The sequence below is a fragment of the Gobius niger genome, assembly GCF_951799975.1.
Source record: "Gobius niger genome assembly, chromosome: 1".
Taxonomy (NCBI): domain Eukaryota; kingdom Metazoa; phylum Chordata; class Actinopteri; order Gobiiformes; family Gobiidae; genus Gobius; species Gobius niger.
Genome location: NC_136852.1, coordinates 3,147,421 through 3,173,849, shown reverse-complemented (window position 1 = coordinate 3,173,849; position 26,429 = coordinate 3,147,421). Strand labels below are relative to the sequence as shown.

At 41.4% G+C, this 26,429-nt stretch overlaps 1 protein-coding gene across 1 annotated transcript; it reads left to right on the top strand.

The window, feature by feature from the left end:
* Positions 1-8,845: 8,845 nt before the first annotated feature.
* Positions 8,846-15,025, top strand: LOC306979410 (piggyBac transposable element-derived protein 4-like; the record flags this gene model as incomplete). The annotated part of the gene is made up of 3 exons (XM_079578338.1): positions 8,846-9,195; positions 11,806-11,964; positions 13,596-15,025. The coding sequence occupies 3 exons, from the start codon at positions 8,846-8,848 to the stop codon at positions 15,019-15,021; spliced, it is 1,935 nt and encodes a 644-aa protein (XP_079434464.1). The 3' UTR covers positions 15,022-15,025.
* Between the last annotated feature and the right edge of the window lie 11,404 nt (positions 15,026-26,429).

Below are 26,429 nucleotides of genomic sequence, written 5' to 3'. Positions count from 1 at the left end.
TCAAACTCTACAACCAAAGATTATCAAGAACTTTTGAAAACGCGCCGGAAAAAGGTGCGTCGGACTCGGATGTACAAAGACTCCGTTTTTTTTCTACCGCAAGAAACAGACTTCGAACTTCACATATTTTAAACCTATTATGTCTTATTTATTTGTCGGTATTAAGGATTCGTCGATTCCTGTCTGTCTTGAAAACTTAAGTATTTGCAGTTGAAAATGGCTGGATCGTTTTTGTTTTGTTTTGTTTCCGGATGATGTCGTGACAAAACTGTAAGAATGGCCTGTTACGGAGGAAAAAAAAGAACCAAGGACGGCGTCGGTTTTAGTTTCATTTCAACACGAGCACTTTACGAGCTGGCCTGGCGAGTCGGACCCGCCTCCCGTGGCTCCTCGACCAATCACAGCCATCGTCATTCCTTTGGGGGGTTTTACTTTGTGTTTCTCTGATTGGTTTATCCGCCTGAAAACCCACAGATTAACGCTTTAACAGAGCTGACATTAAAGGAACTGTACCTGCTTTTTCTTTGCTAGTTTGGCTCTAATGTCAAGAAATGTGGGAAAAATGGGGAATGATTTGGGGGGAAATTGGGAGAAATTGTGGGAAAAATGAAGAAAAATGTGCCGAAGAATTAGGGGAATAAATTGGAAAAAATGGGGGAGAAATAGGGAAAATATCAGTAAAGAGTAAAGAGTAAAGAGTAAGCAGTAATAATGTAAAAAAATGGGAAAACAAAAACAAAAATTGGGCAAAATAAAAATACAATTTGTAAGAAAAAAATAACATTTATTGGTAGTAAATGGGGGGGGAAAAATGACAAAAATTTGGGGAAAAAGTATTAAAAAAAATAGGGGGAAATAAATATTTGGGAAAACTGGAATAAATTGGAAAAAATGGTTGAAAAACAGGGAAAATATCAGTGAATAGTAAGGAGTAAAGAGTGTAAAAAATGGGAAAATAAAACAAAAATTGGGCAAAATTAAATGTATTAAAAAAAAAATATTGGTAATAAATGGGGGGAAAAATCACCAAAATTTGGGGAAAAAAATATAAAAAATAGGGGAAATATTTGTAATAAAAATGAGCAAAAAAGAGGTGGAACATTTGGGAAAACTGGAATAAATTGGAAAAAATGGTTGAGAAACAGGGAAAATATCAGAGAAAAAAAAATGAAAAAAATTGGGGCAAAAAAAAAGAAATTGTCAGAAAAGAATTCTGCCAAAAAATTGAAAAAATAGGGAAATCTAAAAATGGGAAAAAAAAATATATTGATTTGAGCTGAAACAACCAAGTCACTTCCTTTAATGCTGACTCTGGACAAACAACATCAAAACTTGGATCTAAAGATAAAGGATTTTTTTCGGTTCCTGCTTTCGATCCCGGTAGTACCTAAACTTTTTTACGGTGCCCAGCCCTAGTTAAGAATCAGTTCCTAGTTTCCTCTTTCATTGTTTAATACATTTAAAAAAGCAGGTATTTAAGATTTAGTGTCACCGTTTCAGAAGTTAAACGTGGGCCCAGTTTATTAAAGGAATACTCTGTGTACTCAATCATTAGGTTTAGTTTATTGTATAATATTACTAATAAAAAAAAGGTCAAAGCGATCAGGGGAAGGTTTATCCGCTCTGCAGTGCTTCCCTTTGATAATCATCGGTCTCTTCCTGATTCATGGTAAATAAGTTCATAACAAGCGCCGTCTACACTTTAATGACCACATGCTGCATTTATACATAAATAATACTTCTCATTGTAAGACTTCAGAATATAATACTCTGTGTGGACAAAGGAATGCAATATGTTACGAAACATGTTTTAAGTATTCAGTTACTAAACACAATTTCAAAGTAATCTCCCCAACACTGCTTAACATAATGAGTGCCAAAAACGGGAAAACTTCTGTGTGATTTTGGGAGCTCTGTGATGAACAGAAGTGAAATAGATGATCAAAAACTTCATCTGGACATTTTATATTGTTTCTTTTCTTTTTTTTTCCTTTTTTCGTCTGAGGGGGCGTGGTGTTAGTCTGAGGGGGCGTGGTGTTAGTCTGAGGGGGCGTGGTGTTAGTCTGAGGGGGCGTGGTGTTAGTCTGAGGGGGCGTGGTGTTAGTCTGAGGGGGCGTGGTGTTAGTCTGAGGGGGCGTGAAACTATGACTAAAATGTCCAGATATTTTAGTCGACTAAAATAAGACTAAATAAAAATGAAAAGGAGACTAAAATCATCCAAACTTCTATTGACCGTCTGAAAGAGCCTCATATGTAAATTCACTCTGAGCTTTGTTCATGTGGAGCAGCTCCAAGAAGTCGAGGAACAAGATTTAATATGATTATAATGAATATTATCAATGCAAAGTCGACTAAATTCGTCTTAAATTTAGTCGACTAAATTGACATGCAATTTTAGTCGACTAAAACTAGACTAAAATCGAATATATTTTTTTGACTAAAACTAGACTAAAATTGAATTACATTTTCGTCAAAAGACTAAAACTAAATTAAAATATGTTGTCAAAATTAACACTGCTCCACATGGAAAGATCAGTTGAGATTTTAACATTTCTCTGAGTTTTTAAATGGTCAAAATTGATCCAAGGTCGGCTGAGAAACATCCTGTTAAAGTCTTCAATCCAGAACCAGGCTGTTTAAATGCACACGCCATGAAAAGGGATCGAGAACACGCGTGTTTCAAAACATGTCAACAATGTTGTCGCTGAAAATTGACAGAGATGTTTAGGGATTTGCCTCTTCCCATAACGTTACACTGCAAAAAGTAATTAACTAGATCAGATAAACATCTCAATTTGAGCATAATAATCCAAATTTTAGTTGTTTTGACTAGTTAAGAAGTTCTTGGGCATTTGTCCCTGGATTATTTCACTTGTTCTGAGATGTTTCTGACTCGTTTTAATACATTTCGTCCTTATTTCAGGCCATTTTCTTTGCCAATGGGGTAAAAAAAATTGCTTTTGTCTCATTGGCAATTTTACTTTCTTATTTCAAGCGAGATTTACCTTAGAACTGGTCTGAAATGTCCTCAAACAAGCAAAGTAAACTCGGTCCGATCAGGAAAAGTGTCTAAATGAGTGAAAACCGCTCAAAACACGATACATTTCCTCAATTCAGGTCATTTAAGCCAATGCTTGATATTAACTTTTTGCAGTGTAGTGTCTGTAGAGGAGAGAGGAGGAGTTAATCAGAAAGGAGAGTGTTTCATAAAACAGGAAATATCTCTGTTTCTAGAAAAATATCTGTGATTTTCATCAAAACTTGCCTCTGTTTAGCTTAGATTTCTCAGAAACCGAGGCACGTAAACATACCTATGTTACAGCATGTGTCCATATCTATAACATAGAATACGCTGTGGTGCTACAAATATCATGAAAAATGCTCTGGATTGTTGACTCTGCAGCTAAATCCCAAAACAGCCTCAATGTGTTTGTTTTGTTAGGTTTTTTTTTAGGGCTGCACAATTTTGACAAAAAAACCTCATTGCGATTTTTATATTTGATCCGTTTAAATGCGTGAACTGTTAAAATGACGAGTGAAGGAAGAGACTTTAGTCAAACAACATAATCTTTACCCACATTAGAACAACAACACTTTCAACCACATGTGAAACTCCTCCAGCGCCCTCTTCTGGAGGAGTTTCCCCGTTCCCAGAGTTCAGAAGGGAGGGGGTTTTGACTGGCCAGGCTGGATTTCCTAACAGGGCCGTGGGAAGATATTTTGGCGAGGGGGTGCTGAGAGACAAGATTGCCCCCCAAAACGCTATTTCTTTGCTTATTTCCTATTTATTTAACCTCTTAACTCCCACCTGAACCGAGCACATTTTCTCCAGTTTGGCTTTACCCCAATCCAAAAGCTTCTGGAAAAAAGCTGTGAAAATAGCAACAAAACTGAGATGAAAACAATGATGGAAATGTGACAAAAAATTGACAAAAAATTTATGAAAAAGTGGGAAAAATGTGACAAAAAATGACAGAATTTGATAAAAAAACGAAGAAAAAATTGACCAAAAAAATGACAAAAAATTGATAAAAATTGGACGAAAATGACAAAAATGTGACAAAAAAATGACAAAAAATTGATAAAAATTGGATGAAAAATGACAAAATTTGATAAAAAACGGAAGAAAAAATTGACGAAAAAATGACAAAAATTTGATAAAAATTGGACGAAAATGACAAAAATGTGACAAAAAAATGACAAAAATTTGATAAAAATTTGATAAAAAAATGACAAAAATGTGACAAAAAAATGACAAAAATTGGATAAAAAAAATGACAAAAATGTGACAGAAAAATGACCAAAAATTGATAAAAATTGGACGAAAAATGACAAAATTTGATAAAAAACTGAAGAAAAAATTGACGAAAAAATGACAAAAAATTGATAAAAATTGGACGAAAATGACAAAAATGTGACAAAAAAATGACAAAAATTTGATAAAAATTTGATAAAAAAATGACAAAAATGTGACAGAAAAATGACCAAAAATTGATACAAATTGGACGAAAAATGACAAAATTTGATAAAAAACTGAAGAAAAAATTGACGAAAAAATTACAAAAATTAGATAAAAATTGGACGAAAATGACAAAAATGTGACAAAAAAATGACAAAAATTTGATAAAAATTTGATAAAAAAATGACAAAAATGTGACAGAAAAATGACCAAAAATTGATACAAATTGGACGAAAAATGACAAAATTTGATAAAAAACTGAAGAAAAAATTGACGAAAAAATTACAAAAATTAGATAAAAATTGGACGAAAAAATGACCAAAATGTGACAGAAAAATGAAAACAATTTGATCAAAAATGTACGAAAAAATGACAAAAATGTGGGGGAAAAAAGACAAAAATGTGATAAAAAATGACCAAAAAGTTACAAAAATGAGTTGAACACCCAACAAAAAAATGATGGAAAAAAAATCTGATGACGTGAGGAAAAAGCTCCTCTCGGTTCAGGCGGGAGTTAAGAGGTTGCCTGTAATGCACAGACGATCCACCAGGGGGTTCTGCAGCGCCCTCAGCACCCTGGGTTCCCACGGCCTTGCTTCTTAAGCTTCATTAAATGTACGTTTAAACCAGAGATCCCTGGGTGAAGGGCGAGTGCAAATACCTTTTGTCTTTGCCTTAGAAATTACTTTTATCCGACCGTTCAGTTCAAATGTTTTGTACAAATCCACAGTTCAGCAGTTCAGCCCCACTGTCCACAGATCTCAGAGACGCCCTTTCACTTTGTACAACCTATTTACTGAAGAGCATCCGTCAGCCAGAACATTACGACCACGCGACGGACCCCCAGACCCGGCTCTGACTCCGCGGTCGTGATGTCTCGGGCCTGATTCAGTCGTCGTAGCGTATTTTAAACTCGATGTACATATCGCGGAGCCGCATGAATGGACTGAATGCGTGTGGGGACGTCTTGCCAGTTTTCGAGAAGCACAAAATGTAAATACTTTTATCTGCCAAGGGTTCGTTACGGAAGAAAACCTGACGACGAAAACGAAACAATAACATGTATAGCAAAAACGAGGCAGCTTCAGAAACCTCTTTCTACAACTACGTCGTGTAAATACTGTACTCTGTTATATTAGAGATTGCCTGTAAAAAATTAACTGCGGTTTTGGCCATGACCACTTGTATGCATTTTACAATTAAAAGAGTGACGTGTAATCGAAATGGAGCCTGAGTGTATTTTTTCATGTTTCCTGGGTTTGTCCCTGTTTCAGAGCGTGGTGTCCTGCACTGGTCAGTAGGGGTGGGGACCTCTGGGTAGCTCACGATTCGATGCTATACGCGATACATGCAATAATCGATACATTGCAGAAAAATCATCTATGATACATCACGATAAAAATAAAAAAGACCTGCTACTTTTAACCACTTTTATAAAGGATCCCAGACTTATTCACTGAAAATGCTCAAAGATCTGACAGTGACTTCATTTACAACTAAATACACAAGAAACCACAGTCCTCCACTATTTAAAAAGTAAAAAATAAACTCCAAATGTATCTTCTTTATAATTATAAAAACTATCATTTAAAGCAGGGGTGGGCAATTCATTTTCATAAGGGGCCACATGAGACGCCTGAACTGAGTCGGAGCCGCACCAACAATAACTCAAACTTGTTTCGGGATATAAGTATAATATATGGGGAGTGAATCGCCGGGTCCATAAACAAATGCTCCAAAATAAACAAATGTTTTGATTGGGAAAATACATCGAGGAGTTTTTTTTTTCAATAAATGAATAATAATGAGCCTGAGAGGACTGTGGCCTCATAAAAACGGCTCACACTTACTGCACTTTCCAAGCCTGTGTCACAAGTCTCTGCCACATTGTGGTCAATATTCATGCACTCTGTGGTAGTAAGCTACTATTGTAGCCACAGCTGCCCTGTCAGTGCCCTCTGCTGGACACCTGTGGAATCATTTCCTTTTATTCTTTCTTCTTTTTAATCTGCCCACTAGTGGCTGGAGTGAGCATTAAGGTAATTTAAAAAAATCCTACCTCCGCACAGGAATGGGCGAGAGACTTACTTTTGTTTTGGACATACTTATAAATTTATGCTCTACAAGTTGTGGGCTGGACTGAATCCTCTTGCGGGCCGGATGTGGCCCGGGGGCCGTATTTTGCCCAGGTCTGATTTAAAGTAATTTAGTCAGTGTTCGGTCCAAATGCTTAAAGCAGTAGTGCTGCCCCCTGCTGTCCTGACTGAATTCTTGATCACTGTTAGCCTCTACTGGAGAACTGCTGCCTCATTAATATACATGGTGTCATCAAAAGTAGCGATATTGGAATAAAAAGTATTGGTATTGTCCCGCAAAATATTGCGATATATCGGGAAATCGATATATTGGCTGTTTCCCAATTGCCAGGATCCTCGGCGTCTCGACCACTTCGGACGTCATTCGCGTCATCACGGCGCCGCCAAGTGGTTCCATTTCACCTGGACCACTCGCCCCCTCGCAGCTCGACTCCTCCGTTTGGCTCATTTACGAAGGACACAGCTGTGGATCCTCCGCTGCCTCGGAGAGCTCAAATTACCCATGATGCACTGCAGCATAGTTTCTTTTTTCTTTTCTCGCAAAACTTTATTAGTTTGAACTCACTTTAAAAAAGTTTTGTTCCACATAAACAGTTTCCTGGCCTCTGTTATTCATAAAACAGTTGTTTTAATGAGCATAGATTGACACGTGACCTGACGCAGCCGCTCCGGAGGCCGTTCCATTTGAGCTCAAAGGCGGCGGAGAGAGGACACTCCGCTCCGTTTTGGAGGAGCCGCCACCGAGGACGTCAACGAAGTGGCCAAACGGAGGACGTATCCTCGCAATTGAGAAACAGCCAGTGTCACACTTCGACTGGTCAGCTCCACCTCCTCCTTCCTCTTCCTGCTGCGCAGCTCCCTCCGCTCCACAACAGTCTTTCACTATCTCCTGGGAACAGCTTAGCCGTTCATCTGTTTTATTCTCCAGTGAACGTCCATTAGCCTGAACAATTGGAGGCATGTGTGGCTGAGCTGTGAGTCTCGCCCGGACACCTCCTTGTTTGTCCCTTCCTTGTTTCCTGTAGCTCCTCTTGTGACGCCTCCACTGTGCTGCAGGTGTGGGGGCTCTTGGTGCCTCTTCAGTGTTTGAGAAGAAGAAATGTGTAAGACTCAAATCAGAAAATCTGATATTGTTGAGAGAACAGGCCCAAAACGGACACCTGCCCTACACTAGAACCAGGAAACAGGACAATAATGTTTGGAAGATCTGCAAATTTACAATATCGGGTTCATCTCCAATGTCAAGATATTTGTTAATAATGGGAAATGATTTGGGGGGGAAATTGGAGAAAATTTAGGAAAAAACAAGGAAACAATGTTTGGAGAAAATTTAAATAAATTAAGAAAAAATTGGGAAAACATAAAGAAAAACACAAACAAAAAAATTGTAATAAATTGAGGAAAACAATGGGAAACATGTTGGGTTTTTTTTAAATGGGAAAAATTGGAAAAACTTCATTTTTAATTTTTTTTTTATTATTCACTCAACATAAAAGCACAAGATACACTTACAGGTCTTTTTGTCTAGTTTTATTTATTATTTTTTTTCAAGAAATATAGGACATTATCTTCACCAGACCAGGTCTAAAGCGTTCTTAAAACCAGGTCCAGTCCAGATCATGTCCAGGTCGGGCTCGGCAACACACACCTTCATTTATATGTACACTCAAATTAACAGAAACCACATCAAGCTTCATAAACAAACCAATCCTTAAACACATTTGTTCAACTTCTACCCAAAACAAAGACACAATATGACGATACCAAAACAAATGCAGGGTGGATTCGGACTCGTGACAACAAAAACGACAAACATCTGATACTGTCATATTCCACAGTTTGGAAATTGGAAAAACTTTGAAAAAATTGGGGGGAAATAGGGAAAATATTACTAATAAGAAATGAGCATAAAAGAGGGGGGGGAAATTGGCAAAAATAAGCCTAGAAAATTGGAAAAATAGGGAAAAAATCTGGAAAAATAATCTAAGTGTCCCCACCAATATTGACCCCAAAGCTACGCCCTTGGATTCGGGTAAAGCCGAACTGGAGAAAACATATTCGGTTCAGTAACAGGTTAAAGGAAGTGGTTGTTCCCGAAACTACATATTTATAAACCAAGCACTGGAAGCAGCATTATGGTCCCATGGTGTAACCCGCTTTCTCGTCAGCAGGGGGCGGCAGCGGGGAACAGCCAACCGGAAACAGAAGAGAAAAACGAGGGAAAAAACAGGTCACGTTATTGTTCTGCCTCGCAGCGCCTCTGCATATTTTCTGTCTGTCTTTTCGCACCATGTCGGGCCCACGTACGACCCCGCAGACCGGGGAGAGCGGGATTAACGTAGCGGGCGGAGAATGGCGGGGCTGCACGGCGCCCAAAAAGCGACGCACCGACGGAAACCCGGGGCTCGTGCAGACGGGGGAGAGAGGAGGCGAAACGACAACAAGAAACAACAATGGAGGGTCGACCGCGGAACGGGAGGTGGGGACGAGGAAGATTAAAGAAGAGGCGGATGAAGAGGTGGTAGTGCAAGAAGAAGAGTATTATGATGCAGAAGAGGGTGAAGATAAAGAGTTCCCCGACGAGGACGAGTCTGGGGACGGCTTCAGCGACAGCTTCAGCGACCCGGGGGATCCAGAAGGGTAAAAAGCCGAGCTATATTTCGCAGTATAACCAAAAAAAAAAAAAAAGACCGTGTGTGATTAGACGTAGTTGTAGTAATCGGTTTATTCAACTGCGGCTTATCTCCATGGCAACGCGGGACAGTCAGCGCCGTACTGGGAGATTTTAGCCACGTAACCCCCGTGACGCAAACGCAACAGAAAAAAGTAGCGAAAAGCTGACAGAAAAGTGATACAAAGTGCCGAAAATGCGACAAAAAGTGACGAAAACAACAAAAAAGACACAAACACGACAAAAAAGTGACGAAAATGAACGCAACGATAAAGTGATGTAAGCGGAACACAAGCACGGCAGGAAAGTGATGAAAACCTGACAAAAAAGTGACAAAAACACGACAGAAAAGTGATGAAAACGTGACACAAAAGCAACAAAAAAGTGACAAACCAGACAGAAAAGTGACAAATGAAACAAAGTGACGAAAACAACAAAAGTGACAGAAACACGACAAAAAAGTGATGCAAATGTGACAAAAACGCAACAAAAAAAGTGACGAAAACCAGACAGAAAAGTGATACAAAGTGCCGAAAATGCGACAAAAAGTGACGAAAACAACAAAAGTGACACAAACACGACAAAAAGTGATGAAAACATGACACAAACGCAACAAAAAAGTGACAAAAACACAAGAAAAGTGACACAAACATGACAGATAGGTGACGAAAATGCAACAGAAAGTGACGAAAACAACAAAAGTGACACAAACGCAACAAAAGTGACGAAAACCAGACAGAAAAGTGGTACAAAGTACCGAAAATGTGACAAAAAGTGACAAAAACAACAAAAGTGACAGAAACATGAGAAAAAAGTGATGCAAATGTGACAAACATGCAACAAAAGTGACGAAAACCAGACAGAAAAGTGATACAAAGTGCCAAAAATGTGACAAAAAGTGACGAAAACAACAAAAGTGACAGAAACATGAGAAAAAGTTATGAAAACGTGACAAAAAAGTGACAAAAACACAAAGAAAGTGACACAAACATGACAGAAAAATTGATGAAAATGAAACAGAAAGTGACAAAAACAACAAAAGTGACAGAAACACGACAAAAAAGTGACAAACATGACAAAAAGTGATGAAAAGGTGACACAAACGCAACCAAAAAAGTGACAATAACCAGACAGAAAAGTGATATAAAGTGCCAAAAATGCGGCAAAAAGTGACGAAAACAACAAAAGTGACACAAACATGACAAAAAAGTGATGAAAACCTGTCAGAAAAGTGATGGAAATGCGACCAATAAGTGACAAACGACAAAAGAGTGACAAAAAAATGTGACAAACGCGACGGCAACGCAACAAAAGGTCTTAGCTTTCAAATGAGGCGTTACACTGACCCTTAGGCTCCAAGCTCTAGTCCAGAAGCTTTTAGATTTGGGCAAAGCTGAGCTGGAGTAAATGCGCTCGGTTAAGGCCTGGGTTAAGAAGCTAAAAGTCGGCTAAAAACTGATAAATATCTCAAAATTTGAAATGACATTATTAAAGTCGCCAGAACTCTTTAACTTCCAGGTCTAAAGTAATGATGTAATCACAATCGCTAATCATTCGTTAGCATTTAAGCCAAAGTACTTCAAAGTATCGATATACTTTAAGACGTGAGATAGGCAGATTAGATTTGTAGTTGCTTTTGTGGTTTTTATTCATTTTTAATATGGCAGCGGGTGGCGTTTTTGAGCTTTAGCACTTTAAGCTAGGGCTGCTCGATTATTGAAAAAATAATAATCACGATTATTTTTGTCATAATTGAAATCACGATTATTCAAACGATTATTTGTTGCCTTTAAAAAATCCATCAAAAAAAGTGACAAAAATCCAGCAAAAGTGAAAAAAATCCAGCAGAAAAAGACAAAAATACAGCAAAAAAAGACAAAAATACAGCAAAAAAAAGACAAAAATCCAGCAAAAAAAGACACAAATTCCATCAAAAAAATTACAAAAATCCAGCAGAAAAAGACAAAAATCCAGCAAAAAAGGAAAAAAATCCAGCAAAAAAATGACAAAAATCCATTAAAAAAAGACAAAAATCCAGCAAAAAAAAAGACAAAAATCCAGCAGAAAAAGACAAAAATCCATCAAAAAAAATGACAAAAATCCATTAAAAAAAGACAAAAATCCATCAAAAAAAGACAAAAATCCATCAAAAAAAATGACAAAAATCCATTAAAAAAAGACAAAAATCCATCAAAAAAAGACAAAAATTCCATCAAAAAAATGACAAAAATCCAGCAAAAAAATGACAAAAATCCAGCAAAAAAAAAGACAAAAATCCAGCAGAAAAAATACGAAAAATCCATCAAAAAAAATGACAAAAATCCAGCAGAAAAAAAGACAAAAATCCCAAAATTAAAAATTAGAAAAAAAAAATTGAAAAAAAAAATTATAATCGATTTTTTGCGATTATGCTAATTTTGTAATCGTTTACTGTTGTAATCGAAATCGTAATCGAATTTCGATTAATTGCACAGCCCTACTCTAAGCTTCTCTTTGTTTTCGGGGGGATTTGCGTTTTTGTGTTTTTGTTGCGCAGCCCTGCATAGGAATATACAACCTTACTGTGTTTTCTCTGTCAGTCTTTTTGAGCTCCTGAAGAAGTGCAGCGCAGAGGGAGATCAGCTGCGTATGCCACCTATTGCATATATGAACCGAGACTCTGCGGGCGCGGAGCTGAGCTGGAAATTCAGATCTGCACCAGACGTCAAACCTGAACCCCTGAGGTTCAATCCAGCCAGGTACGAACAGCACGGATTCATACTGATGACTGAGACCAGCCTGCACTGACAGTAACTGCGATAACTGGCTCATTTCGACATGTTATTGATCTCATAACGCGGCCCCTGTGTGTACGTGGGATCAGTTCTACACATTATGTATTACACGACTGAGGAAAGTGGAATCCTTGTGATTTTTAGGAGTCCACGTTCTGAAACAATACGACTAATGGCAGGGTTTCCCACTAATAAGAGACTGTTGTGGCCGTCTTGTCAAAGAATAAGCTGCAAAATGAATTTGTGTATGAAATTTTATTCTGGATGCTTCATAAACATCATACACTATTCTTCACTGATGATAAAGAACTGTTTAAAGCAGGGGTGCCCAAGTATGGCCCGCCAGAGAGTGACCTACTTTTGCACAGCGTGTGGTTAATACTAACTCTCTTCCATTCATTTTCAAAGGTAAATATGGATGCAGTACACCTTTTGCCCACCAGCGTCAAATTGGGGGCGCTGTTTCACTCCTTTCACAAAGTTAAGGAAACACTGTTGAGGTGTCTTGGTGTTTATCAATTACAGAGCGTTGTAGCAGCAACTTTCACAGTTTTTAAATTTTTTTTATTGCAAAGGTTGTTACATCAACAACAGTATATGTTAAAGGTATACAGGAGGATTTTCCCGAATTTTAGGAAAGAACCGCCCTCTCCACTTTGAAAAAAAAATGCGTATGCGCAACGCTCTACCTGCCTCCGAGGAGGAAGAATCTCCCCAAAACACTCTGGTCTTGTTTCTCTCTTCTTCTCTTACACTTCGAAGACACTTTTTCTCTTGCCCCTCTGCCATTTTCAAACGACACGGTGCGTTCTGCAGCAGCAATGAATGTCTAACAGCGTAACTCACATAGGCTTGAAAGTGACGCATGCGCAGAAATTAACAAGGGGCGAGCGCGCACGACAGCCTTACGTAGGCATGTCACCAGAATGACTGACAATTAGGACCAATCGTCTTGATGATCCACCCGGAAATAGAACATCCTCCGCTATACCTTTAAAAATTGACTTATAAAAGAATTGATGCTGAACTGATACTTTCAAATTAATCTAATGTGGCATTTCTTTGAGTGAACGAATGAAGTAAAGTTACTGCAGGTGCTGTAGATACAGGTGGGGTTTTTTTTGCACTAAATTGCTACAATGGTTGATTTTGTTCTACTAAAACTAGGCCTTTGCCATAGTTACCATTTGTTTTAAAACAGCATGTTCTTTGCATAGATAGAAACAAATCCAAGTGTAGGCTGTCGAAAACATTAAAAGTAAATAAAGTAACTTTATAATTAGCAGTTGTGTGTTTTTCGTGCTTGACATCGCCGTGTTTGGCCCGCGACTCACAGGCACTTTTTCATTTTGTCCCTCGGAGACAAAAAGTTTGGGCACCCCTGATTTAAAGCTTGAATAGCAGCAATAAGTGAAGTCTTATCTTCGGTTTCTCTGTCCTTCAGAGAGTGGACAGGTTGTCAGACTCTCGATGGGCCTTTTCACAGTCATACAATGTTACAAGTGGATTAGTTTATAGTGTGTAGAGGTGGAGCAGAACTACATGTTTTATACATCGTGTTTATGTCATTTATAATGTTGTTATTGTACATCTAGGCCCGCTGGACCTGCCCTGGACACGTCGGCCTCCTGGACTCCCCTGTCCGTGTTCCATCTCTTCTGCAGCGCCTCCGTCATCAGCAAGGTGGTCGAAAACACAAACAAAAACGGAGCTCGCCAAAGAGAAACCGGCCTCAGGAAAAAGTGGACTGAAATCACCGTTCAAGATCTGTACATGTTCCTCATCGCGGTCGTGCACACGAGCGTGGTCAAACTGCACGACCACATAGACTACTGGAGGAAAGGCTGGCCCTTCGGTTTCCAGTTTCCCGGCGACGCGATATCAAGAAACAACTTTGAGTTAATCCGAACAACGCTGAGCCTGTGCGACCCGGAGGAAGACGACGAGAACGAAGCCAAGAAGGGGACGCCGGAGTACGACAAGCTGTTCAAAATCCAGCCGTTTTACTGCGAGCTGGTGGGCGCCTGCAAGGCCTATTTCCAGCCGCACAGTAACATCTGCGTGTATGAGAGGAAGGCGGCGAAGAAGCAGCTGAAGTGTGGCTACAGGCTGTTCGCTCTGGCCGATTCGTCGACAGGCTACACGTGGAACCTGCACATCGACACGGGGAAGGCTCTGGACACCAGGGGGCAGGCCGCGGTCAGGAACCTCCTGCCCGTCTCTGTGCTGGGCAGCGGCTACACCTTATACACGGACAGCCTGTTCTCCAGCCCGCGCCTCTTCACGGAACTCCTGGACCAGAACATCGGCTGCTGCGGGGTCATAAGCAAACACCACTCGGAGTTTCCCCAAAACGCCAGGAGCGACTTCTCCGCCTCCCCCACCAGAGGAGACATCCGGTGGCTCCGAAAGGGGAAACTCATGTTCGCCAAGTGGATCGACATTCGCGAGGTGGCCATGTGCTCCACGGTGCACGAAGCGTTCACCGGGCAAGTGATCAAGCGCCCGGTGGAGGAGGGCGAGGGGTGGATCTCCAAGCAGTTCTCCTGCCCGGACGCCGTGGCCGATTTCAACAGACACATGGTGGGGAACGACTGCGAGTTCAGTTTTTGCATGCCGTGTACGAGAGTCAAGTGTTGGGAACGGGTCCTTTTCTACCACCTGCTGGACCTGGCGGTGGTCAACAGCTTCATCCTGTACAAAGAGGTGATGAAAGGTAAAGGTCAGGTGAAGGGCCTGACGCAGAAGGACTTCCGAGTGATGCTTTGTAAGGAAATCTACAAATTTGCGAAGGGCTGCGACCCGGACGCCCGCGCCGCCGCCGCCGCCCCCGCCGCCGACGTCCTCTGCATGCCGGTGTATTACGTGCCCGGCAACGCGACCGCGGGCAGGAAAACATGTAAACTTTGTCACACAACGACGCCGATTTACTGCCAAAAGTGCTTGATCCCGCTGTGCGTGAAGTCCGTCAAGAACTGCTTCAAGGAGTGGCACGAACTCGAGAAGTCCGGTAAAAAATGAAACTCCGATTTTGCTCAAGAATAGATACAAACACAGGTCTCTTCGGTCATTCCTCAAACCCCAAAACGTCCCGAGTGGCTGATTTATCGTCTCTCCCTCCAGCCTTTGCCCCCCGAGAGGTTTAACCCCGAGGACAAAGGAGGTCAAACACGGTAGACATTACAGGGACAAAACGATCTACCTCATGCGAACCTTTGCTCTAAGAAGACGAGGATCCTTAGTTTTGGAGTCGCTGTTAAATGTAAATGGGAAAAAAAAAAAAGAATAGACTTTAGAATAGGCTTTGTTAAACTGCTGTCCTTCTCTATACTAAACCGTTGCATATTCTCTGTAACTTGTACTCACTTCTGTTGTAGTAAATAAAATTGCAAGAAAAGATTTTACCGAGTCTGTGTGTGCATTTTCCTTGAGTATTAGCCCCAGTTTCTCACAATCATGCACTTGTCACACTCGATTAATATTATAGTCAATCAGGGGCGGACTGGGACTGAAAAACGGCCCTGGACTCTGGACCAGCCTGGCCCAAACACTTCCACAAATACATATTTAAGGGGAGACACTACAGGCAAAACTCAATGGTTTCAGGTTTTGGGCCAAATTGGTCTCTGAACATGTAAACTTTCACCCGGAAACAAAAAATATGCCTAATCTTCACAATAACATGTTTAAATATTGCTCTGATTCAATGTTCCCCCATAGACTTATATGGGAGACCACAATTTCAAGGGCCTTTTTCTCAAAACACATTTTTCTGTCATTGTGGCGACACTATGTCAGTCGGACCTAAAGACTTCACATTTTCCAGCCTTGGACTGAACAATATTTGGAAGATTTTTTCAGAGGGATTTTTTATTATTTAATCCCTAAACCCCATTTATTGAGTTTTGAATGTCAAAAAATAAGGCGAAAGTTACATTTTTACAAAATTTTCCACTAAAAAACAGCTTATTTTAAAACAAGAAATCCAAAATCCCCTCTGAAAAAGTCTTGGCAACTCATTTATCAATAAAATGAAACAATAAATTTGAATGTAGCTCAATCCATTATTCAGATGGGAAATTTGGGGCATTTTTAGGCATAAAACACCTTGTTCTTTTATGAAAAGATAAAATGACAGAAAACTTGCCATGTATTTTTTTCTCACATTTATGCCAGTGATCTACAGCAAAAGTTTCAAATTGATATCTGTAAATATACTGTACATTTTTTCCCTATTCACCTGCAGTGTCTCGCCTTAACCCTTAAGCGAGTGCATTTTCTCCAGTTCGGCTTTACCCAAAACTAACAGCTTCTTGACCGAAGAGCAACAGTGTAATGCCTGATTTGAAAGCTAAGACTTACAAAAGTGATTGAAACTTTTTGTCACGTTGTCGCCACATTTTTGTCGTGTATTCGTTGTGTTTTTTCGTCACTTTCGTGTCACTTTCGTATTGTGTCTTTGCGGCTTTTCTGTTGCTTTTTTTCATCGCTTTTTTCCATTGCTTTGTTGTGTTTTCGTCTCTTTTTCCTCATGTTTTTGTTGCTTTCCCGGCACATTTTTGTTCCGTTTTCATCCTCATTTTCGTCGCTATTTTGATTCTTTTCTTTTAAGCTTTTAGATTTAGGTAAAGCTCGGTTTAGGGGGGGATAAGAGGAGAAAATGGAAAGGCCAGACCGGTGGCCCAAGAGCCAGTGGCCCTTCTGTGCTCTTCCAGAACGGACATATGGCCAGTGTGGTCAATGGTCTAATGGCTAACTGGACGTGATTACTAGTAAGTACCATTGTAAATACCATGGACTTACCGGCCCGTATTGTAAAGTGCTTAGTTTCAGGTATACAGTAGGCTACTTTTTACTTCTTCTTCTGTAATATTAAAATGAAGTATCTACTCTTGAGTAAAAAACAGTAACTAGCGCCTCTAAGTAAATCTTTAAAGGTGAATTATGCAAAAAAAAAGATATTTCTGCATATTTGACCCTGTAGTGACCAGCATGGCGCCTTTACGTACCATCACAGAGTCTCTATTGTACTCCAGGATTAATTGTTTTGTAGGTTTTCTGAAAGGTCAGCAGTGAAAACCTTCCACACGTTGATCCTGGGTCACCACAAATTTCTTCCTCTGAGACACTGAAGAGGCACCAAGAGCCCCCCCCCACACCCGCAGCACCGTGGCGGCGTTACAAGAGGAGCTGCAGGAAACAAAGACGGGACAAAGGAGGAGGTATCTGGGCAAGACTCACAGATCTGGGCAAGACTCACAGCCAAGCTACACATGCCTTCAATTGTTCTGACTAATGAACGTTCACTGGAGAATAAAACAGATGCTAAACTCCACCCAGAAGATAGTGAAAGACTGTTGTGGAGCGGAGGGAGCTGCACAGGAGGAGGTGGAGGAGCTGACCAGTGCAGGACACCACGCTCTGAAACGTGGACACACCCAGGAGGCTCTGCGCGGACTCGGGGCATCGGCCACACACTCACTTAAACTCCTCTTATCGTCTCTAGCAGAGAATCGGGACAGTAGTTTGGTGAAGAGACGAGAGTAAAGCCGTTTTCCGTGGCCTTTTTGTCTCAAAGGGGAGTTTAATCCACACGGTTCTCATGGGCACAGTTACTGACAGTAACTCTGGTTCTCTGAATGTGCACAGTCTAAAACCTATTGGGCGACTCACAGGCTAATTCTCAGTAAGACAGAAATAACCGTCAGGTGCAGGTTTCAGTTAGTTTTAAAGCAGTACTAAGTAACTCGTGCCCCTAGAGGCGATAAGCGCAACTGCAGGTGTCGTAGCAAGTTGCGTTTTTTTTTAAAGGGGGGTATTCTGCTTTTTTCAATCACACAGCACCAGTCTATATCACACTACAATGATGACCAAACCTTCTGTTGGTCTGTAAATGCAGTAAATTAGAATAACTGCCTTGTATAAAACTGCTCTCTCAAAATGGCTGCAGTGAATGTCTTGAAATAGGCCTCTGTCTCTTTAAGAACCTCTGACCCTTTCCGACACGCCCCCTCCACACGCTGTCTGTGGCATCAGTGGGGAGGGGGTTCTGCTGAGGAGCAGTGGTTGGTTACTCGGCTGGTGACGAAAGCTCGGAGGCGTCTCCAGGAGGTGGGGGCGTTCCTAGGAGGACTCAGGCAAACCTGTCCCTAAAATGGCCGCCATCAGAGTTTTTACAGATTACTCGAAAATACGTGAATGTGCCAAGGCAACACTTCAGGCATGTTTTTAATGAGGGAATGACATAATAACATGAGGTAAAGCTTGAAAAAATCAATTTTGCATAATACCCCCCCTTTAACTTATTAATTGTCCATGAGAGTAAATACTACGCTGACAGAAAAGACAAAGGGACAGAGGGATATTGTTCATCCAATTACACAATGGAGATCATTTTTTTCACTCAAACTTAAATACTTAGTGGCGCTAGCCCGCAGTTAGCTTTGCCCGTTAGCCTGTTAGCTTCTTCTTCTTGAGTCCATTAGTGTGTATTCGGGCCTCCGACCCGGTGGCAGTCAAGTTACAGTTGTGGTTTTCTGGCCAGGGGGAGATGAAAGACCCTCGACTCATCCCACTAACACTTGTATTACCCCCAGAGGCACTACGGGAAGGATTTATGAAGGTAAAAAAGTTACTTAGTACTGCTTTAAATCAGAGGTGAGAGAATGGGACCATTTGCCATTTACCATTTTAAAAAGTGGGGTACATAGACTAGTAACAGTCCTAAATCCCAGTCTCACAGTGGCTTAGTGGTTAGTGGTTCTTACACAGTGGGGCAGGGCCTGAATTGAGATCATTATGTTACCCTTGTTCCCTGCACTTTGCTCTAAAAGCTAAAAAGAAAAGCATCAAAATAGCGAGAAAAAGGGGATGAAAAGTCAACAAAAACATGAGAAAAACACAACAAAAAATGATAGAAAAAAAAATCACTTTTGTAGGTCTTAGCTTTCAAATGAGGCGTTACATTGTTGATCTCCAGTCGAGAAGCTTTTAGATTTGGGTAAAGCCCAGTATTAAAAAAAAAGAATCTAAAAGGAATTCTGTGGAGTATGGTGCACCACAAGGTTCAATTGTGGGACCATTATTATTTATTATTTATCTGAATGATTTTGCTTCTGTTTCTACGACCACCTTTCCCGCTCTTTTTGCTGATGAGACCAGTCAAAATAATAATAATAAAAAGCCGAACTGGGGAAAATGCACTCGTTAATGTTAAGGCGGGGGTTAAAAGGTTAACATATGTATTTGTGGAAGTGTCACAATTACGTTTATTTGGGCCAGGCTGGTCAGAGTCCAGGGCTGTTTTTCAGACCCAGTCCTCCCCTGCCACTACACGTTCAGCTTACTCATTAATGTAAGTAATCAGAGCCATTTTATGAATTTTATTGGTTTCATGCTCGCTTATACTCACAGAGGTGGAGGGAAAAAAAGATGCTAAAAAAAATAAAATAAAAACAATTGTAGGGTCCAGGGGCGGACTGGGACTGAAAAACAGCCCTGGACTCTGACCAGCCTGGCCCAAGTTAGCGTAATTGTGACACTTCCGCAAATACATATTTTAACCTCTAACCACCCGCCTTAACCAAGTGTATTTTCCCCAGGTCAACTTTTTTTTATTATTATTTTTTTTAATGGTATCATCAGCAAAAAGAACAGGAAATGTGGTCATAGAAACAGAAGCAAAATCATTAATATAAATAATAATGGTCCCAAAATTTAACCTTGTGGCACACCATACTTCCTAATAATTCCTTTTAGATTCACATTTTTTTTATACAGGGCTTTACCCAAATGTAAAAGCTTCTCGACTGGAGAGGAACAATGTAATGCCTCATTTGAAAGCTAAGACCTACAAAAGTGATGGAAACTTTTTGTCACGTCATTTTTGTCACATTTTTGTTGTTGTTTTTTTTCATTATTTTTTCTGTCATTTTATGTTTTATTAAGTTTTTTTTGTCCGTGTTTTTCTCATGTTTTTGTTGCCTTTTCATCACATTTGTGTCACCTTTTTGTTGCTTTTCCAGCACATTTTTGTTTTGTTTTCATCCTCTTTTTCTCGCTATTTTGATGCTTTTCTTTTTAGCTTTTAAATTTGGGTAAAGCTCAGTTGAGGCGGAACTGGTGGCCCTAGAGCCAGTGGCCCTTCTGTGCTCTTCCAGAATGGACATATGGCCAGTCCGCCCCTGCCTGGGTCCCTGGGGCCCCTGGGCTCCAGCCCATGCAAGCCCAGTGGTTAAGGCGGCCCTGGCAGAGATAGACTCTGAGGCTCCCAAAGCGGACACCCTCCGGCCCCTGGCTGCGCCTAGAAATTCTGTCCATAAAAGTAATGAACAGAACCGGTGACAAAGGGCAGCCCTGAGGAGACCCACACGCACCGGTCATACAGGGAACGGACAGCCCTTAGCAGAGGGCCCCGGACCCCATACTCCTGGAGCACCCCCCACAGGGCACCACGAGGGCCCCGGACCCCATACTCCTGGAGCACCCCCCACAGGGCACCACGAGGGCCCCGGACCCCATACTCCTGGAGCACCCCCCACAGGGCACCACGAGGGCCCCGGACCCCATACTCCCGGAGCACCCCCCACAGGGCACCACGAGGGCCCCGGACCCCATACTCCCGGAGCACACCCCCCACAGGGCACCACGAGGGCCCCATACTCCCGGAGCACCCTCCACAAGGCACCACGAGGGCCCCGGACCCCATACTCCCGGAGCACCCCCCACAGGGCACCACGAGGGCCCCGGACCCCATACTCCCGGAGCACCCCCCACAGGGCACCACGAGGGACGCGGTCGAACGCTTTCTCCAAAATAAAAATAATTCAAAGAGACTTGGCTTTGGGCGGCTTTAAGGCTTTATTAAGAACTGTTAGGAATGTGTTCCCTTCATTTGACCCGTCCTCAATAAGCAGTGCGCTCGAGCCGGGGACGAATGCTGTTTTTGTTCCTTTTATTCTTAGTCTGCTTTCAGTTTCAAAAACACGACGGGAAGACGGAAACACGACGGTAACGCGACGGTAACGCGACGGTAACGCGACGGTAACGCGAGGGAAACGAGACGAAAATGGGACGGAAATGCGACGGAAACACGACGGAAATGCGACGGAAATACGACGAAAACGCGACGGAAATGCGACGGAAATGCGACGGAAATACGACGGAAATGCGACGGAAATGCGACGGAAATGCGACGGAAATGCGACGGAAATGCGACGGAAATACGACGGAAATGCGACGGAAATGCGACGGAAACGCGACGGAAACGCGACGGAAACGCGACGGAAACGCGACGGAAACGCGACGGAAACGCGACGGAAACGCGACGGAAACGCGACGGAAACGCGACGGAAACGCGACGGAAACGCGACGGAAACACAACGGAAATACGACGGATATGCGACGGAAATACGACGGAAATACGACGGAAATACGACGGAAATGCGACGGAAATACGACGGAAATGCAACGGAAATACGACGGAAATACGACGGAAATGCGACGGAAATGCGACGAAAATGCGTCGGAAATGCCACGGAAATGCCACGGAAATGCAAAGAAAACGCGAAGAAAAAGGAGACGGAAACTCGACAAAAGCACGACGGAGACGCAATGAAGACACAATGAAAACACGACACAACACAACGAAAACATGACAAAAACGCACGACGAAAATGTTTCTGTCGTCACCACAGACAAGCCTGCCGAGAAATCCATCCTCCTGTCCTTTCATTCCACACTCCCACCGTCTTGTACTTCATTAATACATCCTATCAATGACGTACCGAGTGATTTTACACTGATGCTAACAGTCCAGACACTCGCTACTCTCTGTTCTTCCATTTACAAAAGACAGACTCTCCTATAACTGGAATCACAGATGCCGACAACAAAGTCCATTCCATTCTCAACTCCCTTAACCTTTTAAACAAGACCTACACTCTTCGACTTTCACTCCAAACTTCCTTCTGTTTGCATCTGTGTTTCTGCACTCCCACCCTCCAATACTTCATTAATACATGCTATCAATGAAGTACTGGCCGATGCAAAGTGATCTTACACAGATGCTAACAGTCTTGACTCTCTCTAGTCACTTCTGACCCATTTACACAAGACAGACTCTCCTATAACTGGAATCACAGATGCCGACAACAAAATCCATTCAATTCTCAACTCCCTTAACCTTTTAAACAAGACCTACACTCTTCAACGTTCACTCCAAACTTCCCTCTGTTTGCATCTGTGTTTCCACTCCCACTGTCCAATACTTCATTAATACATGCTATCAATGACGTACCGTACGTAAGTGATTTTACACAGATGCCAACAGTCCAGACAACAGTTCTTCCATTTACAAAAGACAGACTCTCCTATAACTGGAATCACAGATGCCGACAACGAACCCCATTCCATTCTCGAAGAGTGTAGTCTTTGGCTACACTCTTCGACTTTCACTCCAAACTTCCCTCTGTTTGCATCTGTGTTTCTGCACTCCCGCCGTCCAATACTTCATTAATACATGCTATCAATGAAGTACAGGGAGATGCAAAGTGATCTTACACAGCTGCTAACAGTCTTGACTCTCTCTAGTCACTTCTGACCCATTTACACAAGACAGACTCTCATGTAACTGGAATTAATCAACAAATAGCAGACACTCGGTCGATTACAGGGACATGTTCACACCTCGTGCACCAAGGTTGAAAGCAGGTCACCTAAAAGGCAAAATCCGTGTCGGCAGCATTTTGGGATGTGATTTAGAAGTAATTGGGAATCCCGCTTCTCTGATGACCCCCTCCCGCGATGTGGCCCAGGCCGATGCCCAAAGCCACTCCTCCAAAGACAGCGGCTGTTTTGACTGCAACCCTGGTAGTGGTGCAACACTTCTCCCAAAATGTACAGCCGGCCTCCTCTGATTCTTCTGATCTGAGCTCTGATGTCTCGATCCTCTCATCCTGGTTCTTCTGTAACTCTGAAGAGAGTTCACAAATCCTGCTGTTCAAGCGGACAATCTCCTCGTCCTGCTGAGTGTTTTGAGCTTTAAGTTGACCGTTTTCGGCCTTGAGCTCACCGACCTCAGCTTCGACAGACATGAAGGCCTCAAGTTCATTCTTGAGTTCGGCACTTTCAGAGTTTTTCCTGCTCAGTTCGTGTGACAGAGTCTTGATCTGTATTTCATTCTTGTTTACAGAAGCTTCCAGTGATTGGATTTTTTCTTCAGATTCGGAGAGCTTGTTCGACAGCTCTGAGATTTTGCTTTCCTTCGAGGATAAGGTCGCGGTCAGTGAGACTACTCTTCCCTTCAGCCCATTATGTTTTTCCATCATGTTCGCAGCCTGTGTCTTCCAAACGCTGCATTCAGACTTAAGGTCTGAAACACATTTCGACAGCCTGGCTTGCATGGATGGCTTCAAGTTTGGCTTCACAGCAGCAAGTTTATCGGCGTGAGGTTTAATGGCGTCTTCCTTGGATCTCTTTAAATCTGCTTTAGTGAAACGATCCTTTGCACTACGCGTCTCATCACTGCGTCCCTCGACAACGCTGCGAGGCTTTTTCACTTGACGTTTGAGACTCATTCTTATCTGATGGAGTTTCTGAATCGTTGCCGACAGGTCTGAGATTTCGCTTTCCTGCACATTTAAGGTCGCTTCCAGATTGTGAACTGTTTGCTTCAGTTGATCGTTTTCTTCCATCATGTTCTCAGCCTGTGTCTTACGTTTGGCTTGCATGGATTGAATCACATTTTGCTTCTCTACTTCAGCTTCAGCTTCCGCGGTGGCTCCCACTATAGAACGGATTGCTTCTGCAGCAGCCTCTACTGCAGCGTCATATTCAGCTTCAGTGTAACTCCGATCCGAATCACTGCTGGACTCATCCGAAGCAACGCCACTGTCTTCCTGGAAAACAGGTTCTGTTTCAGCCTTTTTTGCTTCCATGACCTGTTTTAATTCAGCCTGTAGTGCTTCATTCCTGTCTGTCGAGGCGCTGAGCTGTTCCTGGAGTTTCAGATTGGCTTCCTCCAAAAATCTGATCCTACATGCCTGCTGTTTTATGGTTTCCTCATTTTGATCCAACATGTGATGTTCCGTTGATTCAGTGGTTAACGGAGTTACCCTTGTCGTTGGCTTCGCTTTTCTTTCTTTAAGGGCCTCTTCCAGAACACGCATTTCTGATATCAGCATGGCAGTGTTTTTGGCGCAGTTTTCACACTCATGTTCGGCTGACCTGTCTGGATCGCTTGGCCGTACCAGATCAGGGCTCTCCATTTGTGCAGAACCGCTGTCCTGACACATGGGGCTGTCTTCACTGGCCAAGACTGGTCTCTCTGAAACCTCGTCCATGAGTGACGTGGCTGGACCGTCGTCGCTGTTCACACCACCAAACGGTCTCCTGAGCCGGTTTGGATCCATGGCGTGGTCCGATCACACTGTCCCCAGGCCAAAGGGACTTTCCTTGTGTGAAATGACCTCTCAGTCCGACAGAAGCACTTTTTAACGCGTTTTAAGGTGGCTTTTGCCAGCACTGTGAGGCAAAGTTATGAAGTGCGAACAGTGTGTGCTTGTGAACTGACGTTGGCATAGCAACGGCGCCACAAACAGGTCACATGACTTGCCATATATGGTAAGGTTCTTTGTTCATAGGTTCCGATCAGATGACATCACAGCATTCTGAATCGTAACCGCGGAAACGGTCAGAAGAAGAGTATTTTACCCTCTAACCTCCTGCGACCCACCTTAACCCAGTGTATTTTCTCCAGTGCGGCTTTACCCGAATCTAAAAGCTTCTGCACTGGAACTTGCAGCCTATAGGTTAGTGTAACGCCTCATTTGAAAGCCAAGACCAAGAAAAGCTGGTCTAAACTGATTTTTTCCCTTGCGTTGTTGTCACTTTTTTCCCCTTTCTTTTTCATCCAATTTTTCCACCGTTTTGTTGAGTTTTTGTCACTTTTTTGTTGCACATTCATCGCTTTTGTGGTTTTTTTGTGTTTTTTTAGGTTGCATTTTTTTCCTCACTTTTTGTTGCGATTTTTAAAAAAACTTTTTCATCATTTTTTGTCACATTTTTGTTGCCTTTTTGTTTCTCTTAAGTGTTTTTTTTCTGTCACTTTTTGATGCTTTTGTGTTGCGTTTACATCCTCGTTTGTGTCGCTATTTTGATTTCAAGAAACTTATAGTTTTGTGTAACCTCGACCTCACTCTCTGACAGAGACGGTCGGTGCTGACTGTGACCAATCGTCCTGCCATTGTACTTTATATTTACTACTTTCTAATAATAACAATAACAATAACAATAACAATAATAATAATAATAATAATAATAATCTTGTCTAGTCTTCTTTTTCTGGATTTTTGTCACTTTTTTCTGATGGATTTTTGTCACTTTTTTTCTGGAATTTTTCTGGATTTTTGTCACTTTTTGCTGGATTTTTGTCACTTTTTTGCTGGATTTTTGTCACTTTTTTCTGCTGGATTTTTGTCTTTTTTTGCTGGATTTTTGTCACTTTTTTCTGCAGGATTTTTGTCAGTTTTTCTGCTGTTTTTTGTCATGTTTTGCTGGATTTTTGTCTTTTTTTGCTGGATTTTTGTCACTTTTTTCTGATGGATTTTTGTCACTTTTTTCTGGAATTTTTCTGGATTTTTGTCACTTTTTTGCTGGATTTTTGTCACTTTTTTGCTGGATTTTTGTTACTTTTTTCTGCTGGATTTTTGTCATTTTTATGCTTTTTTTGCTGGATTTTTGTCAGTTTTTTTGCTGGATTTTTGTCACTTTTTTCTGCTGGATTTTTGTCTTTTTTTCTGCTGTTTTTTGTCATGTTTTGCTGGATTTTTGTCTTTTTTTGCTGGATTTTTGTCAGTTTTTCTGCTGTTTTTTGTCACTTTTTTTCTGCTGGATTTTTTTGCTTTTTTTGCTGGATTTATGTCTTTTTTTGCTGGATTTTTGTCACTTTTTTCCTGCTGGATTTTTGTCTTTTTTTGCTGGATTTTTGTCCGTTTTTCTGCTGTTTTTTGTCACTTTTTTCTGCTGGATTTTTGTCATTTTTTTGCTTTTTTGCTGGATTTATGTCTTTTTTTGCTGGATTTTTGTCAGTTTTTTTGCTGGATTTTTGTCATGTTTTGCTGGATTTTTGTCAGTTTTTTCTGCTGGATTTTTTCTGGATTTTTGCTTTTTTTTATCTGGATTTTTGTCATTTTTTTGCTTTTTTTGCTGGATTTATGTCTTTTTTTGCTGGATTTTTGTCACTTTTTTTGCAGGATTTTTGTCAGTTTTTCTGCTGTTTTTTGTCATGTTTTGCTGGATTTTTGTCTTTTTTTGCTGGATTTTTGTCACTTTTTTCTGCTGGATTTTTGTCACTTTTTTGCTTTTTTTATCTGTATTTTTGTCTTTTTTTTTGCTGGATTTTTGTCGCTTTTTTTGTTGCTCTTTTGTCA